This window comes from Aythya marila (assembly GCF_965140915.1).
Source record: "Aythya marila genome assembly, chromosome: 6".
NCBI lineage: Eukaryota > Metazoa > Chordata > Aves > Anseriformes > Anatidae > Aythya > Aythya marila.
Genome location: NC_139047.1, coordinates 22,126,350 through 22,147,545, shown reverse-complemented (window position 1 = coordinate 22,147,545; position 21,196 = coordinate 22,126,350). Strand labels below are relative to the sequence as shown.

General features: G+C 36.2%; 1 protein-coding gene across 3 annotated transcripts in view; it reads left to right on the top strand.

The window, feature by feature from the left end:
• The window catches only part of SLC4A10 (solute carrier family 4 member 10), a gene marked incomplete at its 5' end in the record, with an annotated part of 153,920 nt that overhangs the window by 59,370 nt on the left and 73,354 nt on the right, over window positions 1-21,196 (top strand). For all 3 annotated transcript variants that reach the window (XM_082762974.1, XM_082762975.1, XM_082762973.1), the window contains 3 exons: window positions 385-466; window positions 9,942-10,088; window positions 19,431-19,569. In XM_082762974.1, the coding sequence (XP_082619100.1) occupies window positions 385-466; window positions 9,942-10,088; window positions 19,431-19,569 (368 nt within the window). The remainder of the gene's footprint in view (window positions 1-384; window positions 467-9,941; window positions 10,089-19,430; window positions 19,570-21,196) is intronic.

Sequence of the window (21,196 nt, the reverse complement as noted above, 5' to 3'; positions counted from 1 at the left end):
TATCTTAAAAACGAAAATAGACGTACTGTCTCTTTCTTCAAGTGCACAAGAGTAGAGCTGCTTCAGCCAGACATTTATTTTCTCATTTCTTTCATTGTCCTATTGACTCACGTTTTTCTTAGTTCCTAGTAACTGGAGTTTACTCATTATCTTGCATGTTTTAACAGAACTTCTTCATGTCAGTTATCTGTAGTCATACCTCAGTAAAAACTTACATATAAGGAATAGGTTTTAATAATAAAAATGAAACTCTTAAAGATGTTTGGTTTACAAATGTGAAGAGTAAATAAATAGTAAACACATCCTTGTTTCGTAGTACTATTAAGTCTTTCTAATAGATTCCAAACAAGAAGTGGCTGACCTGTTCTTTTTTCTGTTTTGCAGAGAAATGATGAAGAGGCTGTTGTGGATAGAGGTGGAACTCGCTCCATCCTCAAAACTCATTTTGAAAAGGAAGATTTAGAAGGTGAGAGATTATTTTTCTGAGTATTACATTGTCTCTTTCTTCTGAGAACACTGAAACCAAATTCTAATGTGTAAACTACCTGATGGGGATGCAAAAGTAAATGGAATAACTGATGAGTACTATCTCATCAGTTATTTTAAAAAGAGAAATGGTAGTCATTTCTCACAGCAGACAGTAGTGGGAATTTGCTAGTTTTCACAGTGCTCTTTAATCAAGTCCTACAGACTAACATGATCCAGACAAACTTTAGATAAGTCTTCTTACCTTTAATTTTTCGAATATGCAAATGCAAGTAGGACTGATGATTTAGTATTTATAATGGCTTCTATACTTTACAATCCTCATGTACTTGCCTTGTCCCATCTCTTGCTGAACAAAAACATTCTGGAGTGTCACAGATTGGACTGATAGATACACTTAATGATATACACTGCAGAAACATCACCAAGTAGAAGAAAATTGGTTGTGGTACTTAGGTACGTGGTTTAGTGGGTAATATTGATGGTAAGGGTACAGTTGGACCAGATGATCTTGGAGGTCTTTTGCAACCTTTATGATTCTATGAAGTAAGCGAGAAGTTGTGAAAACTGGTTTATGATATTGGCCTAATAATTCAGATAGTATCTGAAAGAGTTTCATTTCAGTTTATTTACTGGATCCTAAACTTACTCTGGTTATGACTGCACTTACACTTGAGGTATGTGACCCCAAAGTCATAATTATTGGGTGACAGTGAATTGCTGTTGTACATGAGTCTCTTTCTAGAATCTTGCTCTTTTATCTTCTGTAGTCTTCAGTCCCTTGATTATATCCTTGGACAACTTAATACTGTTGTTTCTGGTGTCATTAGAGAAACACTTGGTAGAAGAAGTAGGACCTTCTACCTTCCTTTCTCAGTAATCCTGAAACACAGATATTTGTGGTGGAGCCTACCCACAAAAATGTCCTTTTACTGATGATGATGAGGTGTCATCTTAAGAATGTACAGCTTTCTGGAGAAAAACTTAGCTTAGTCACATTGGTAGACTTTAGCATTATGGCAGTCAGAATTACTGTGATGTGTATCTAAGGTTACACACATAGTTTGCGGAACCTAAAACTCCATCTCAAAATTTGAACAAGTACGCCATTTAAAAACTATGTTCAATTACTATTTTTCACCACTATCCTGTATGTGTAGAGTTGTTCCTGTGAAGTATCACTGAAAATATTCTTTTAAAAACTTGACTTTACGATGTTATCAATAAAAATCAGAACACAATAACCTCCAACCTCCCCTTCCAATCTTTCCATCAATTTAAGTTGTTTAGAACATTGAAAAATTCTTTCATTGGCCAATGAGTCTGTTTTTCTTTAAGACAAATTATGCTGCTTCACAGTGTTCTAACAGAACAATTACTCAATGTAAAATCCTTCTTAATGTGGTTAGCTTTCTCAGATAAATTTCATGTCCACTCCGAGATCAGATCAGTGTGTCTTTAAATATAAAATTACTGAATCTAGAAATACCAAGTGACTTAAAAAGGATTGAAGAGATTGTAAATTTTAATAATCCAGTTGCTGTTAATAGCATGTCCATTTGTTTCACAGCACATCTAGGCACTTTTCCATCTGGAAACAGTGGATGTGACTCACAAATGTCACTGTCTTATTCTTACCCAATGTACATTGTGATGTGTTTTGCTAAAAATTTACCTTTTTCCTAATTGCATAACTGACTTCAGCTATAAAATATGGAATTACATAGTCAGGTGCTAATTGCAAAGCTTGGTAAAATCATGTAATTAGATAATTAATATGTATTATGCAATTAGCTCTTTGGCAGACATTTAATTGGGTTTATGTTTTAAAAATGTAAATAGCTAGTTACTGAATATTCTAGCAAAGACTAGTTTTGACAGGATTTAAGTTTCAACAGCACTGTATCAGCAACATTTCAAAAACTATAACCTGTATGAAGAACTAAGGGTTGTTTCAATCTGAAATTCAGGATTCAATTTCCTCTGCTTAATTTTTTGAAATCATAAAACTATTTTGCTATATATATATATATTTAATTTTAGACTATCAGCATTCAAATGTCATAATACAGACTTAAATATGTACTAAAATTTCCAATTTAAATTTCTTGGCCTGGCAGATACTTGCATTTGCCTATTTTGGGGCAGCCATTGTGCAAATATGTTGCAAGTACATATCTTGCTGAAAGCACGAAAATATCATCGTGATTAATGCTGCCTGGAAGAACATCCACAAGACCAGAATTTTACCTCAGTCTCTCTAGATCAGTGTTTTCTTTCCCTGAGCAGCAGTTTTTTTTTTTGTTTTTTTTTTTTTTTTTAAAAAAAAAAGGGAGATATGAAAGTACTGTAATTCCTGTTCTATGGGAGCAGAAGAGACATGGTGTTCATCTTAATGCCAATAATGAGACTTGCAGTATATACTTCAGATTGTATCTTTTTGCTTCAGATTTGTAATGCTTCAGAAGTAGATTGTGTGCAGAGCTCTGGCATTCAGATTTTCAGCACGAATGATTTTTCCACGTAATTCATTTTTACCGAGTTGTCAGCTTAAGATCTGTCACTAATACAGAACAGGTCATTCGTCTGATTGTCGCATTAATAAAGGGACAGAGGAATTGTTCCTAAAAGCAAAACAAGAAGCCTATCTCCCTTGGCTATAATAGCATATTTTGCATGTTACCTTTCAGTGTGTGTACAGAATAAAGTTCCTACTGTAATAAATATGGTCCTATTTTTATCAGTGGTGGAATTCTTAAGTGGGAATTCAGCACTGATTCTGGATACTGAAGTATTTAATTGTAGAACGACAGGTAGTATAGTACCTGTACTGAAAGCAGGGAGGCATGATTTCATTAACAGATGGGCACATCAAGAGAGAGTTGCACGCAGCCTACTCCTTGTTGTTATCTCTGGCTCTCTGCAATTGCTTCAGTTGCCTCTGACAAAATGGGTACATGTACTTCATGTTTCTATCAAAGATGAAAAGTATTTAGATTGATCTGTATGTGTTTGCAGATTTCAGATGCTCTCAGTTCATCTGCTTAGACCTGCTTAGACTTTAGGATTATAAATATATGCAGAAACTGCATAGATACACAAAAGAATTGGCACTAAGTGCACTTTGACTAAGGTCTTTTGTTTATGCTTGCCATATTAGCTAAGAGTGAAAAATGACTGTTCCACTGTTGTCCTTGCTATGGGTGGTCAGCTGCATATCCCGGATCTTTGCAGCAGGATTGCAGAACTGCTGTGGGTGTTCCTGTGGCCTGGTTTGAGAAGCAGCTTTGACACGGAGATGGCTGGAGATGGGATTGTTAGGTGGAGGCCCAGGTGTGAATCAGGAATGAATTCTGGCTCTGATGAAGCAAATCGCAAAATGGTCTTTGACTCAGAGAAGTCAAGATTTTGCTCAAGCTGTTTTTGCCTTGTACATTTTATCTGCCTAAGTATTATGAGAAAAAATTGTCTTGTGGGAAATCAAGTTTGCCTTCTTTTATGTCTCCCAAGATACATAAAACACGGTATCTAGTATATAAATCATGTACGTGAGAATATGCATTCTGACACCTTGGATAATGTTTAGATTATGTGGATTGATTACCAAAAGTCACAAAAGACTTCAAGCTAAATTAGGAAATAAACATCACTAGAACAACACTGAATATGATGCAGAAGCTGATGATTTAAACTTAATAAACCAAAATTTAATTTGAAAATTTGGTGTGCATGTAGAGATCCTTTGTAGAGAAGCAACATTCATTAAGATTAATTTTGATAGTAGATGTCCTGCTGACCAAAAAAAGAGAAGTCCGAGAGGGTTTCATTGTTCTCTTTTGAACAAAGATGTCATAGTTCTTATTTCTTTTTTTTGATTTCTTCTAGGTTGTGACAGTGAATTAAAATCATTTTCTTGAAATTTTGATTATGTACAGTTAGGGTTTATGTATGAAAAAAGTCATTGTGATTGATCTCTAATCTGCATTTATTATTTAGTAAAAATCAGAGTGGTTCCAGAGCAGATAAGTAGGTTTCTCAGTCTCAGAAACTGGTTGTTTTTGTAGAAATAACATAATAGTGGACCTGTCTGCCACTGACATTATTTACCTGCAAATTAATAGGACCTAGCAGCTCACAGGACTGAAAGAACATTAATCATATTAACCTGCTAGCCTTACTTCAGCCTTGCCCCTGCATGGAAGAAAGCTACTAATTCTGCTTGGCTGGACAGGAACACTGACCAAGGTCTCCCCTGCCGTTGACTTCCTGGATGCTACAACCTATTGAAAATAATTTGTTGTCTCATCAGTACAGATCCCCTGCTCCAAGCCTCCTTGCCCCTGCTTCCCTTGGGTGCTCTGTTCATCCTGACAGTCTGATCTACCTCGTGCTCCCTGTGACAATGTTGATTATGCTTAGAGGAGCAGAATATAAACCTTAGAAGTAAAAAGTCTGAGAGAGATTTGGGTTAGTCTGTGCTTGTAATGTTGGATGTGTACAGCTGTAGCTGTCTATGAAAAGGTCTCTTAGATAGAGCCATTTTGCCTTTACAAGCACAGAATTCTTTCAGTACATACTCCAGCTTGTTCCTTTGTCATTTCTAAGGCATGTCTTTCTGTAATACCTCTCATCTAGTTGTATGCTTTTACCTATGTCTCAAAATATTCCTCAAAATCTCACTTACTTTTTTCTCTTGAGCTGTGCTTTCACTGTTGCCTAGGCACTTAACCCAGTTTGATCCCTTTTGGAGGGTCTCTTGTCACTTCCCAGGTGTTCAGTGTTCATGGGAGGGGGATTCACCTCACAGATTAGTGAATAACGCTGCTGGACATTTTAGCAAAATCACTTTTAAGGTTCACATGAAGAGTAATGAAATAATGAAAGCAGAGAAGTTACTACATAGTGTTGGCTGAAAGCCATAGTATGTAGTTGCTTTGGATTTTGAAGTTTGAGTTTGCTCTGAACTTCACTGAAAAGAAACCTGCTCAATATTTGTGGGAGCTATTTCCAAATATTTCACCCTGTAAAATTCCAATAAGTGAAATTGACATAAAACAACTAATTCCATAATAAAAAGTTATCTATGTTCATGGAAGATGTGTGAACAGAGAAGGGTTGAATTTGTTCTGCTTTGAGCTTTGCATAATCTTGTGGGTCACGATCACAACATCAGGACATTTGTACCTACAAAATATTTCAGTGAAATTTTCACAATCTGTTAGTAGAATCTCACTCTTTTTTACCAGACCATTCACCATTATTAGAGAATGCTGCATAATGTGCATGAAAAAATTGAAACATCACGAGAGAAATATTTAGTCCTTTACATAGCTATTCTTTTTGTTTTTATCCTCCTTACTTGTAACTAATAGAAATATAGGTCACTTTCTTCCTCAGATAAACAGCAGTGGAATGTGCACGCATGTCTGAGGAGATCCTTTTACATTCTGTTTCTGCTGACTTTTTTTTTTTTTTTTTTTTTAATTGTCTGGAAGGTCTGAGGTCTGATCTTGTCATAGGACTGTGCACGCAATGTCTCTGGACTCCTCTGGAACAACATAGGGAAGTAGGAAGTGGACTTAAAAATGCAGTTAAAAAGATGGTTTTTTTTAGTCCACCTACAACCTGGAAAAGTGTTTTGTTAAAAGGATCTGTTTGTTGGGAAGGCAGTGATCGATCGGTGCCCTTTAAAAAGGTCCTTTAATGATTTTAGAGCAATGCTCTCATGCTCCATATTCAGTATGTCCTTAATGCTTTCTTGGGCCAGGAATATGGTTTTAGAGATTTCTGTATAATTTCTGTAGCATTTTAACCTAGAACATAAGTTGCATGTATGTTCTAAAAAAAATGGGGAGACTTTGTCAGTTTCTCCAAATGACAGCATGGCAGAAAGGTGAAAAATGACCCTTGAGCAAACAATATCCACAGACAGCCGTGTAAACTGTTGGTTTAGGAAGCACAGCTTTTGTCTTTTCTGCTTTCTCTTTAGCTCTGCCTCCCTGCCGCACTACAATAACGAATAATGAGTCATGTACTCTCAACTCCTACACAATTCACCATAATCACTTTTTCTCCTATATGGAAAAAGGCTTTTTTTTTTTTTTTTAACTCTACATGGACTGCTGGTTTTCTGTCTCTACCTCACTGTTGATTTTGAGTACACAGAACACTGCATTTGGTTCAGCTTTAGCTGGCAATACATAAAAGATGCTTCAAGGCGGTGAATGTTTTATAGAGGAGTGAGAACCCCTCATTCTCCTGCTGAGGTCAGCTGTCATTGGGGACTTGACTTGAACCACTGTCAATATTCTCTCTCAAGGCATCTTGACTTTGCAGTGCGTTTCCTTAGTAGGTCACAAAAGCCTGCCTTTGCTCTCTTTCTGGAAATGTTTCAAGAACCATCTGCCCCTGCCCATTGTGCCCATGAGCAGCGACCTGTAAGCCTGGGTCTCAGTAGGGGCCCAAGATAGAGCTGAATGATTGCTGGTGGGAAGAAGCAGAGGCAGATGTACCATGAGCACCAGGAACTCATGAATGTCTAGATCCAGGACAGCCCCCTTTTATGCAACAGGCACCAAATTGCCTGGTTCACTGAAAGAACACCTTTGATGCATGGAGACCTGTGGAGCCTCTACTGATGGGGAAACAGGGAGGTGAAAGTGCTTCGTGTGTGTGTTCTGCCTACCGAGAGTGTGCATGCGTGTGTGTTTTCTGTGTACAGTTGTTTGGAAGGAGAATGAGCGGAACTGGGGCAAAAAAGGTCACACTCTTAGCATTCCATTAAAAAGATCTTGATTTGTCTAAATTAAAGGAAGCGTGTAAATTCCTTTCTCTCCATCTGTATTTCCTCTTGCAATGTCACATCCATTCAGACAACTGTAATGGGATTTCCAATTCCCACAAGTTCCTGAGTTAGGCCATCAAACACCATTAATTACAATGAGATATATGTTTTCAAAGCTTTATAAGTCCCACTAAATTAATTTCCTTTCCATTTGTTTCATGAGTAAGTTAGGTAGCCTAGAACAAGCTTCTGTTTTGAAGACCCAGAATGCCAAGTTTTGAAGGTGTTTTTTTAGGTCTGTCATTTTCAAGCACTGTGCTAAAAAGGTTTGCTTTTCTGAAGTTGCCTTCTTGCATAGTTAATTTGCTACTGGTTCTTAAAATAAAATCTAGGTGTAAGGAAAAATTTCTTCTTTGGAATACAGTAACCCTAAACAACCCTGTACTTAGATTTTATTTTGAGAAATGTCTCTGCAGGATGGGTTTATATTAATAATGTATGTTTCATTTTTGTCTTTTCTAGGGCAAAGATTTTATACCTCCATGTGTTCACAGTACAATACCCTTTTTCTTCAGAAATTTAGAATAAATCCCAATTTTACATGAGCTTATATGTGCTTTCATCTGTCTAAAAATTAAGTATAATTAACAGGATCCCTTTAAAATCTTTTATAATATAATTTGGATTTATTAATCCTGTAAAATTAAAAAAGCACTTTATAACAATGTTTTTGTTTCTCTAATCTGTAAAATATTTTTACTTATGGAGTGTTTTAATGCTTCGAAGGTAAACTGCAAGAGGCCAAAGCCTCTTACGCTATCAATGCATAGGTTTAAGTTAACACTATATTCTGAGTTTTGTTCCCTGAGTATGTGCAATTTGATTGAGAACAATCTTTTTTTAATAAATTATTTATACAATTTAACAGTGGATTTGTAGAATTATATAAAGGACATTGCAGAGCATATTAGCCTATTGTATTTCTTTAATAAACTTTCAGATTGTAAATAAACTTTGTATATTAATTCTATTTTCTCAGATATTTATATTATTTACATTTATGTAGTATATAAATAATATATATGTAATTTATACAATACATATATTTTATTTAAATTTATTTCAAAACATTGTTTTGATTTTTTTTTCTACCTAAGGAAGCAAACAAGAATGTGTTGAGTACTACATTCCTGTTGTCCTTTGGTATCTTTTTAATGAATTCTTTTTATGGAATGCATTTTTCCTTGTTTCATGCACCACTGATTGCAATACATTTGAAATACACTAAAGGCAGCAGTTCTTTTTAAATAATTTCTTGGGTTAAATGTAATAAGTAATAAAAAAGAGGTATGTTAAATAAATACATTTTCAACTCATGGCCTTTGCTTCAGAAAAATGTCCTGACCATACAAGAATAGTCCCCAAAACTGCTGTCTGCTTTCTAGTTCCCTCTACACCATCCCAAGTTGAGGAAATAAACTAGTGTGGTGTCCAGAGCCTGGTCTCCAGCTTCTTTAGTTCTGCCTCTGCAGAGAATTCCTTTCGGCTTTGAATTTCTTTGATGTATTGTGACAAATAGCCGCCTTGCTGTGTTTTCTGCCCCCACTGGAGTCTCCATGGGATTAGAGATCACGTGCTACCTTAGCTTAATGTTCTTGACCTTTTTCAAATGATTGACACTGCTGAACGATTGCGGCAAAGCAGCAATTATCCGCTAGCTGTGTTATGCTCATTTCAAGGAGAAAATAAATGTTATTTGAGATGAGTAATCTGGACTATGTCTTTCTGCTGAGTCAATGTAGGAGACCTGCCTGTAATGAGTCATGATTCCTTTCCCATTTGTTCTCTTTTTTTGTACTTTCTATACGTTTCCCCTGTGCTCTCCCCCTTGTGAATGCTTTACTGTGTGCTCTGATCCTGCTAGCCTACATAGCTAAGGGAGCTAAATCTTCTGGGCTTGATCAGCAACATAAATTCCTCAGGCTCAAAGATGGTGGCAAGCATAGCAATGTGTACCTTCTCATTTACTTTTTGAAATAAAATAGGAAAAATGAAAGCACCCTAACCTACCAGCTATGTATTTATGATGTAAATATGATGTCAGTAAAATACCTTGCACAGGGATTTTGTAGTCTAGCTTCCATGGTGTTTCATTCTTTTTTCAGTCTTTTTTATTTTTATTTTTTTCCCTTCAGTGAATTTCCCGCAAGAATTCTGTCAAGGTTTGGCTCATAAATAGCAATGAGTTTTGTAAAGTTCCTGTACACACAAGGCAAACAGCAACTTTACCAAATGTTCAATGCAAAGAGATCCATGTGTCTCTGTGATATTACTGTTTTGGAAGACATTTTACAGAACACCTGTCTGGCTTTAATCAAAGTTCACACACAGAGATGCAATATATATATATATATATATATTTTTTTTTTTAAATCTGGCACTGTATCACATGGACTTCAAAACTGGGATTTTGTCCTGTATCTGGAAGTTGTATATGTGTGACACTATAGTATCTTTATTGCAATTAATAATATTACAACTACTAACATAATGATAATTAATATTATTACAATTATAACAATCACATCATCAATTATATTATAGTTATTAATATTTTTATTTTTTGCCACAGCCTCTTTTTAAAAGGTAACTTTTTTTTTTTTACCTATAGGCCATCGAACGTTGTTCATTGGAGTTCATGTGCCACTGGGTGGAAGAAAGAGTCACAGACGCCATAGGCATCGTGGACATAAACACAGAAAGAGAGACAGAGAGCGAGATTCAGGATTAGAAGATGGGAGAGAATCTCCTCCTTTTGGTAAGTTAAATTTTATTTCTGTGTCTTTTAGTAATAAACATCAGTACAACTATGCACGGTCTATCCTCCTGTTATTGTTGTGATATCATTAGGAGCAGAGTTCTGGAGAACTTAGTAGAGCCTGTCTTGTCCCAGCTGAAGAGACAAGATTTGTTCCTCTGATGAATGTCAGCAACCAGGGGTGGTTAATGAGTGACAAACTTCAGTAATTCCTATTGCTGTAGGAGACTGTCCATGAGTATTCGTGTAAAGGTAGAGTGCCATGACCACTGAGGTGGAGTAAGTGCTTTATGGCACCAGTAGTGCTCAGTGAAGGTTCTGGAGTATTTGCCCCTAAAACAACATAAAGGAGTTGTGTTTTTTTACAATTGTTTTTGTAACAATGCTGATGTCACTGAAGCTGTAGTGTTTTAACAGACCTAAACGATCCAGAGGGTGTTTGCTTTTTTCCTTACATGATACTGTAAGGTGCCGTTATGAGATGAGTCTCTTGAGGACTTGAGAACAAATGGGAAAAAATACCTTTCAATGAACAAACTTTTCAATAACACAAAACTCCTGAAGTTCTCAAAATTTTAAATTCAAAAACACTATAGAAAGCAGAAAAAGATAGTAACGAATAGATTAGGCAAGCTTTGTCTCAAAATATACAAATATTCTTTGCTATTCATGTGTACCGAAAATGTGTAAAAGCATGTGTACTGAAATGTCCAAGGCTATAATAAGTACTAAAAATAGAATGGAAGCATGTATAGGAAACCCTTTGTCAGTGAGCAAACGAAGAATGTTTTTAAATCATTAGAGAAATATGCGAATGTAGTTTTAGGTTACAGAATAGTAATTATAAGATATTATTTTAATCTTAGGTATATATTATCTGTGTTGAAAGCTTTAGACTAAGTAGTTTATAAATGCTGATGGTTAAGTGTATTTTAAAGACCTTGAAATACTTAGGTATTTCACAAGGATCTTACATTCATGAGAATGAAGCAGAAAGACTTTTCCAAACTTAGATATGAGAAGTTTTTAAGAGTAAAGAAAAAATTGGCTGAATTGGTTCTGTCTGGAATGTATTTCAAATGTATGAAGACCCTATACTATATTGAAATCAGTTTCTTGGAAAACAGCAGAGTTCATAAATTATTAAATAGCTTTCAAATAGAATATGCATATATACATATAATGTCAGAGTAAAGAGAAACAATTGAAAGCTACATTAGCCAAGAAGTGAGATATCTTAATCTATGAAGCGATGTCTTCTGTTGAGTCATCTGGTTTTATTTAAGTGCCAGTATGTGACACGTTTTGGCTGAAAATTTAGCTCTGTTCTTTCAACTTCTGGAGACCTAGGCTTGTGTCCTTCTTAATGTCAAAAGTAAAAATGAACTACACTGGCTCAGTTTAATAGTATTTGACAGTTGTGCAAACAATATGTGCTCTTCAACGCAATCCTGTGTAGAGTAAAAATCAAACTATATTCAAGCAAGCTCCAAGAGTGGAATAGCAATAATACAGGTATACTTGTTTGAAATAAATGCAAGACTGCACTTTTGTAAGTCACATTTTCACTTATGAAGGAATTATAGCTACCACTTAAAGGGTGTGTGAATCTTGGCACATAAAACTATTACTTTTATAATGCCCAAGACAGAAAAGATACAGGCCAGAACATCTCAGTCTTCTTCAGATCCAGAATGCCAAAGATAATCTTTAAAATGCTTGAGTGATTACAATTATTTTTCTAAGGCAGCCAAAGACAGAACTATCAAACATTCAGAAAAATCTGGAAATATCCAAATTTTCCACCCTGAGATAATATCTAACTAGTAAAATTTGAGGATTTTTTCCCTCAGCTATTTGGACTCCTGGAAGCTTGGCCAGAGAAAGAGACTTTGTTTGAGCTTTGATACCTGTCCATCCAGGCAGAAACGTGGCATCTTCTATCCAACAGTGAAATAGATTTGTCTTTGTAAAGCTTAAAATTATACCAGAATGGAGGGGTTAATCACAGTCAGAGCAGGCAAACAAAACTATTCATTGTTGGTAGTCTACATCCACATCCTTGCTTTTGCTGAGGATTTTCCTTACAGGTGTTATAGGCAGCTTGCTGTGCTGTCAGGGGAGAAGCATCACCTATACAGAGAAAAGAAGCATAGTTTTTCTATAATTTATTTATTCAGAGGCAGTAAAGGATAATTCTCTTACTAAATCTGAATCCACTAAACTGCAATCATGCTTCTTATCTCTCATTCCCCATGACCCCAAGGTTGTAACAGAACCCAGACGCTCAGGGAAGTTGTGAGGAGATGAACGAGCTTCCTCTCCTTGATGCATAACTCAAGATGAGGAACTGTGCTACCTAAGAGAACAGATCTGAAATAATCCCTTAATTCACGAATCATTCTGACTTAATTTAACATGCAGAAATGTGCTTAGCTCCGTCTCGCCATAGAGCCCTTTTAACGCATTTCTGCTGAATAGTAGGAGGCTGCATTCTTGGGAACTGGGGAGGAGGATGGTTAAAAAAAAAAAAAAAAAAAAAAAAAAAAAGCATTTCAACAAGCAGGTGCAAGAAGAAGGATAGAGAAAATAAGCACTGTGCAACCAGCTGATGGAAAACAGTGCTTTGAAGTAAGTCAGAAAAATACATGAGGATTTTTGTGTTACAAGAGAATAAATTAGCAATGTTTTGAAGCGGTGAAGCATGAAAGGAGGTATAATAAAGATGCAAGAACTGAATAATAGAGATGCTGGAAGAAGTAAAGGCCTGAAATATTAAGACATGAAGTGCTCCATACTGCTCAGTTAACCAAGAATGGGATAAAGCTTTTTTTGGTCGTAATTTATAGCTGCATAATTTATAACTTCATTTGTGAAGTTTCTGTAGGTGCAGATCTTGCTTTGCTATCACTCTGCAGACAGGGAGCTGCACTGTGCACATGGTGCAGTGGGGCTGTGCCTGCCCCCACTCAGAGTGGACAGGTGCACACCTGGTTCCAATCTAGTGAAAAACAAGTTTTTAAACAGCTTTCTTTGTATCAAATGGCTGGAAAACACCTGTATTCAATGTAATACCCATGGTTGGAAGCTTCCTGGTAATCCCTCTGAATCCTGTCTGGGAAAGCTATACCAGCTACTGTCTGAGAGATGGTTTCTGCAGATAATGTTTTTGGAACATTCTGATGGCAGCGCAGAAGCTTTTTTTTTTTTTTTTTTTTTTTTTTTTTTTTTTTTTTTTTTTTTTTTTTTAAATCTCCTACTGTCACTCTTCAGAAATAACCCAAATGTTCTCTGTGTGCAGATTCAGAGTTTGTAGACAAGTAATATGTGGAATATGTATTTAGTGGAAGAAGAAGGAGTGAGCCCTGTCATTTGGGGGTGCAGATTACTTAATGAAATTTTATGTTTGTTTTCCCCACATCTGTGTCTCACTGACTGTCTGTTGCTTCTTGGTGGGATGAGGTTGCTCAAGAGGTTTCCATTTTGTCATAACGATGTGCCTTTGCGTAATTTTCAGATTACATGGCTTGTTCATGGAGAGGCTTTTTTGGGTAGAAAAATTGGAAGCTAAGCAATTACAACATCTTGACTTCTACCATCTTGCCTTATAATTTTTGGAAGGAAAAAAAGAGAAAAGAGAAATCTAGGGAAGTTACCTACTCTAGTTAAAATGCAGCAATTCTGTTCACTTTACTGAAGAGGGCTATTGGTACAGCTGAAACGTTGCTATTGTATTTAAGGCCCCAGGTTCATGCTTTAAGCTATCCTCCTCCACAGCTTTCCTGTGGTGCAAGTATTGTGGCTGCTCTGTGAATTAAATTAGGGAATTGATTCAGGTTAAAACTAATTTGGCAAAAAAGCTGTCTCTAGGCAGTAGCAGCTCTTCAGTGCTATTTCCTGGGAGGGCAATGGGGGCCAGTGCCTGCTGATGCGAGGCTACAAGTTAACAGGGACAGCTCTGTCAGCTCTGCGAGTTGTGGTGGCAATGAAAGTATGGTGCAGATTTCCCTTTGTCTGGTAGGTTTACACTTGGTATGCACGTGGATTTTAGTGTCAATTTTGAGTAGTTTCTGTTTTGGGATAGAACAGGGTAGAATAGCAAAACATCAGCTCTCTTCAGAACAGGTTTTGTGAGGGTAAAGTGAACGCAGCTGTGAGGGTTTGATTTCAGTATTGTGTGGTGTCTTCTAGGACTAGACAACAGCAGGACTTATACAAGTTTTTTTTATTTTTTGTATTTTATTTATTTTATTTTTAACCTGGTTTTAATATTTCTCCAGTTTTAAAGAGGCTTAAGTTTGTAATTCATGATACTAGATGTAGCAAGGGAAGCTGAGCTGGCCTGGAGCTGAACTGAGCAGAGGACTGTACACATGAAGGTAATGCAGGCAAAAACGTGAATTGCAAAGGGGTACTTCTCTAGAGGGGCTAAGGGAAAGTATAACCAAAGGACTAAGTTAACTATGTTCAGTAGCTGATCTCAAACCTCAAAGGGATATTAATGAGGAAAATCAATTTATCTGTGAACAGTACAGTTGTAGGAGAATTCCCCTACCCTTAACTATATGCTTTGTCTGCCAAAGGATGAACTTGGAAGTTTGAATCTCTGGGCAGCTAGGGAACAGATTGCAGTACATCTGGATTATAGTAATGTATCATAACAGCAGTTTAAAGAGTCTAGTGAAAAGAGGAGAAATAGAAGCTTGGGGATTGTCCGTATTGTGAGATACAAAAGATAAGATTATTTGTCACAGCCCTGAGGTAATGGAAACGATTAATGTGAGGAAAATGCAGTTTCCTGAAAACAGAGAAGCAAGCAGGGGAATATAGTTTCTCCCAGTCTAACATGGTTTCTAAGATCTTTTGAAGAGATTTTCAGATGTGTGTTGTGTGTTTACTATTTTATAAGTACTTTAGTAATGTAAATTTTCTTTTAATTTCCCTACCATATTTTGTAAGTAAAAAAAAATAATTATGATCCCTACATTTGCTGAATGGGGCAAAGTCTCATCCATACTGGATGGAGATGGGGGGAGAGCCCCCATCCGTTGCTTCCTTGGTGAGCACAAGCAGGAGGAGAAGGAATGTTTGTGTCTGAGGTGCTGCTGTCTTTTCTGTGATCCTTGGAATTTTTCACTCCACCTCCTCTTCACCTGAGGTGAATTGCTGTCCGTGTCAACTATGTTACACCAGTTCACACCCTGTCTGCAGCCTGTCATATGCAGAGAGCAACCAAAAAAATGTTTGTGTATTTAATATTGCTTTAATGAGAACGCACAAGGGCATGAGGCAATAACTAAATCTTGTCTACGACGTTTACTATCTTATGCAAATTTCTGTAATGTAAACTTTATTTCAATGTTTAGTGTGTTTCCTAGTTTAGAAAAATAATTTTTCATTCCTCTACTGACCCCCATGGAAAGTATTAGCCTGTTAATACTGATCTGGAACGCAGGTTCCCAACAGGCTTAGAAATGCTGAATCCTATTCTGATAAGTGAGGCAATAGAGTAAGTATTCCCAGAAATACATGTTTGTACCCTTTTTAGAGTTAATCAAGAGTAGAGGAAAAAATGTGGAATACATGTGGTATGCACCCAAAGCTGTGTTTCTGTTTGTGGCATGGGTTGGCCAGAGTGCGTGCAGTTCCGCTCTGAGGAGGGGTTCACTCTGAGAGGAGAGCTGGTGCAGGCTCTTTCTGGGCCGGGCTTATGTGGAGGGGTTAAAAATGATTCTTTTTGATCCCACCCCAAGTCTTGCATTCACCTTGTTCCCTAAGGCAAGAGGGAGCTGTGATGATCAAGAAGTATGGTTGTAGTTGGGGTGGCTTAAAAGAGGAAAATGCCAGTCATGGTTCTTTCCGATGTGTGTTTTATGAGGCAGGATGGCAGTACAGGCCATTGTTCCTCCTGGCCTGCACTCGGTGCTGTTCCAGGAAGCAGCTTTACTTGTTGTCGTCTGGGAATTAAATTATTAGCAGTTCTGGCTTCCAGCTCTGTTCTTTTGGCATGTCTGTATCTTCCTTTTGGCTTAGGGATGTTAATGACTTTACATTGAAGGTAATCAAAGTATTGAGTGGTATGTCAGGTTCACTTCCTTTCTGCAGTACTGAATCCCAGCGTGAGTGAATTGGTGCTTTTGACAATGCTGTATCCACTTCTTAATTTCTACGCTTTTGATAGGGCTGTGAAGGTACAGATTTTTAAACTTGGAATTCCTAGGTTTTTCACGTGGGTTTTGAATTTGAGGTATCAGAGGTGGTTTGGGTGTCTGTGTGAGTGCTACGTGGGTGATGTGAGCATTAGCAGAGGGCTCCCATGGGCTGGTGGAGCAACAGCAAATAGAAAGCTGCTTCAACTTTTCCTGACTTAGATGGCTCAGACTGCTCTCTGTGCAATCCTAGCTGGTTCTGAAGGATTTCCTGAGCTGGTGATGAGCCATTTACTTGGGAAGAACCACCAGCTGCTTATTGTTCAACTTCAAACTCATGTTGATTCTTATTTCTCTATGCTCTGTTATAAAATGGCTACAGTGTTAGAAATAATAATTTAACAAATTAGTTCCATTCATTCTTTTCATTTTAGCTGAGTCTAGATTACTTTCATTTCTTTATAAGAGTATGGTTAATAAAATGAAGATTTTTTTCTAACCTGGCTTTACTACTTGAAAGAGTGATGTATTTAAACCAGTTTCTGTTTTCCTAGACTTGAAAAAAATGAGTGTCCTATTTTGCAAATATTATGCTTTTACACCGAGGATTAAGTTATCACAGTTTGACAGTCAGCAATAGAAGTATCCTTTCATATTGGTTTTGAATCACACATTACTCATTTTATGTATAACACATGAATGACATATTTGATATTTATTACTCCCATGAATAAGAGCCAAATCCATCTGGCATTACTCACGTGTAATCCTGTTAACTCAGTTTTAGAAGTAGAACCAACAAATCTATTTTTTATCATGTTGCTATTGTTTAATTCTGTTAGAATTTTGTCCTTAAAATAAAATTATTGTATTACAAACCTAACTTCTTTTTCTCAGTTTCCAACTTGTCTGAAAACTAAGCTGCGGTTTGCATGTTTCAGAAGCAAATACAAATCGAAGCAAAAATGATATCCAGAATCTAGCAGTTAGTTTCATTGATACGTTAACAAGTAAAAGAGAACTTTGTGTATTTTTTATATTTATGTCAATTTTTAACTGTAGTCAGAAGAATAGCTATATGTCAGAGAAAGACTCAGAGCAAACCACAGCAGTAAGGTATTGTTGCTACTTACCTGAATTCAGAAATCCTCTGCTTTCCTTCCCACATTGAAAGTGTGCCTTTGCATGAGTATCACAACTGTCATAAAATGGCAGCTCTGCTATACAACTCTACTCATTTATTAGCAGTAGCTGTTGCTGTAAATTAGTTCCTAGTGCTGATTTTTACCAAGGGTACGGGATGTTCTTGGCAAGGCTTGTTCTCATATTCTCACTGCAGTCCAGCTCTTTATCAGTAGCTTGCTTTCTATGGTCTGTCACTAGTCATATGTGCTTGTCCTTTGTAAGTTCAGATCTCATTGAATTTTTTCCTTCGGGGAAATGGTCTTAACAAATTGCATACTTCTTCACTAGAATGCACATCCTACTCTCAGATCACATCTTGATGTTTGCATTTACTTCTTCCTTACCTAGAATGTACCAACATGTGAATATGAATATGTATCCTGAAGGATATTAAAAAAAAAAAAAGGTAGAGGCTGGAAAGGGGTCTAGAATAGTGGGAAGCTTGAAATGTTGTTAAAGAAAAAAGGAGAGAACAGTGAGAGAAATGAGCAACAGAAGAAAGGGTAAAGTGGAGATTACTTCCGATTTTTAATGGTTTTACCAGAAGTAATTTCCATCCCCTTAGTTGTCCACCTGCAGCTCTGTTCTCTAGAGCTTTTAGTAGTATTTGAGCCTATCTCTTTCTTTTCCTACTATCCTATATCTCACCCTGTTTTTTCCATTCTTTGTGGAAAAAGTCAGTAGGCTTTACCATACTATATTTTTACACTGTGCTAAGGAGAATAAACCTCAAGTGAAAACCATTGTCTTGTTGGTGTTTCATTGGTGTAGGAAGTTTACTACTATTACAAAAGAGGTATCTTGTTGAATTTAATCAACAAGTTGATTGTTGGACATTTAATTGTTTTTGATTAGTGCTGTATTTGCTCTTCAACATTCAGCGAGTTGTATCATCTGAGTTTTTCCAAAATACAAAGACTTGGAGTGTCCTGTTCAGAGATGCTCTTCGCTGCTGGATGGGAAATAGTGTAGCTTGTCTTACAAATATAGTTGTAAAACAGAACGTCATTTAGACAGAGTTCAAGGAATTGCTGAGCTGTTCTGCTGCATATTAATTTTCTTGGTTGACTGGCAGCCTGGCCCCTATCAGCTGTCACAAAGGACTTATGTTTCTTCTCAGAAATCTAAAATCTATTAGCAGTAAAAATAACTATATTTCTAGAGGGAGTGGTTTCCACCCTGAGTTTCTTAGTCTAAGATTTTCATTTAAATAACCAAATAAGTGTTCTTTGTTTTCCTTTTAATTATTATTTTTTTAGACATAAAACATTTGAGCTGTGAATGCTGAATATAAGGCATATTAAAGTGTTCTGTGAGCTCTGGAAATTTACTGAGTAATATGAAAGAAAAATAGTATGTCTTTGAAGTGGTCTGAAGTGAAGGATTATGAAGTAAAATAAATAATGATAGAAATGTGAAGGGAAGACAGATACAGGAGGAACAAAATGGGGAAGTTGGGACAGATAAACAGCTTGTTCATCTGAAACAACCATTTTAAAAGGGTCAAGTGATGGTTGGAGTTCCCAGTTAAATATTGACATTAGAGAGGTTTCTTTAGGATTCTTTCTCCTGCTAGGTAAAACAAAGAATGCAAATGTAGTAGGCCAGGTTTGTGTGCTCTGCTAGGTCTATAGATACAGACTTACAATGTGGCTTTTTTTTTTTTTTTTTTTTTTTTTTAAACAATGGAGTAAACTTCTTTAATCAGCTCTATGCTGCTTTTTTTTTTTTTTTTTTTTTTTCTGAGATACCATTTCAGCTTCTAATACTCAGTACTTCTGTACATCCATATTTAGATGAGTTTACTTAATTTGCTGACTAGACCACTACAGTAAATAGAGATCTGAATCTGAAAGAGTTTGTGTATAAATATTTTTATAATATAAGTATAATCATGTATAGTGTGTAGCAGCAAGTCAAGTCAGAGAGAGTCTCAATAATCTTATGAGATTTTAGGAATTTGCTTTCTCTGAGGAAAAAAAAAGTGATACTTTTATGTTTCTCCCAGATACTCCATCACAAAGGGTGCAGTTTATTCTTGGAACAGAGGATGATGACGAGGAGCACATTCCTCATGATCTCTTTACTGAGCTTGATGAAATTTGTTGGCGTGAAGGAGAGGATGCTGAGTGGAGGGAAACGGCAAGGTAAGTGTTTACATGATTTGTTAAAAATTATCTGTAGCTATTGGCTGCTGGTGTTCTGAAGAGTGATTTCAAAACTGTGGCAACAGATTCTGGATATACAGCTTAAATAAAACCATAATTTTAATCCTTAAACTGCTAGTGTTATTACAGCATTTGTTGTTTTTCAGAGCCAAATGTTTTCATCTGGATTTATTAAATATAGGTCAGAACAAATATCAAGGGAAAAATCAAAATAAACATACTATCTATACAAATAATGAATTATTGATTTTATTCATACTTTAGCTCATTATTTTAATATATTTTTAAACTTTATATTATGTTTGAATCCTCAAGAAGCTGATGAAAGGTTAAAGCAGGAATAACATTACTTCTGGAGCAACAAAACTTGCACATATTCTAACAGTGAACAGTTACTTTTGAGATTTCGGATATTCAATGCTGGATTATTTTGCTTCTGCCAAATTATTGTAACAAGACTGCTTAGATTGCATTTTTGCTGAAAATACATTAATACTGGAAAATAAATTTGTTTTTGCATACTTATTTCCTCTGACATCTAAATGGGGGTATCACATATACTTAATTTCACTGTCCTTCTTAGAAATTTAAATACCTCATAAAGTTGCCCAGAAATCTGTGGACCAGACCTTTGGCTACAGTAGGATAAAAAATGTGGAATTGCTGAAAGGATTTTGCAAGAAATTATGTACATGGGCTGTTCGCTTTGCCTTTAATTTTACTGCAAATTCCTACTTTCCCAGAGGGCCACAAAATTTTCTATGACCTTCTCTTCCCTTACGTGTTCATAGGAGGGATGGACAGAAGCTAAATATAAATCTTTATGTGTAGAAAATTCTCATGTGGGGATTGTGCTATAAAATTAGTGTAGTAGTGTTCCTAAATAATCTTATTAATATTCAGAGAGAGAAAATCTAACCAAGGTAATTATTTGCAGTATTCTCATAATGATTAGGGACATATAGGACCCCTTCAAAGCAGGGTATCAGTTTATATAGTGATAAAAAATACCAATGGGTTATGTCATTTTTAACATGTAAATAACAATTTTTTTAGTGTAACCAAAAATTCCTTTTGCAAATCACCAAAGAACTGTGTTTCGGACAAATTAGAACCATTTTCATTAATTTAAATAGCTAATGAAAATAGAGCTTAAAAGGTGAGAGCCTTTTAATAGAGCTTAAATAGGTGAAATAAAGAGATTTAGATTGATCTATCTGTAAGGATAGCTCTGCCTATTGTAATTTGGCAAGTAAAGAATCAAGATTTGTTAAACAGAAATAAGCTAAGGTTGTTGGAGAGGAAAAAACAGCCAAGAAAACTGTATTTTGGAGCTCAGAAAGTGCATGATGTACTGAAAGTTGGAGGACTGGCATATAGACCTTGAACATAAATAATAAATAAACAAGGGAAAAAAAATCTTTAGCTTTACAAATGAGATGAAGAGTGGGGCTGCCATGCAGAAAAAGCTGCTCAAGATAAATGGTCTTTTTTAATTTGGATCCAAAAATCTTGGACAGCATTTCACATAGGGTGGCTTACTGTTAGAAAAGTAGGATATGGCAATGAAATGACCAAATTCAAGATGGAAACAAGCATCAAGGTG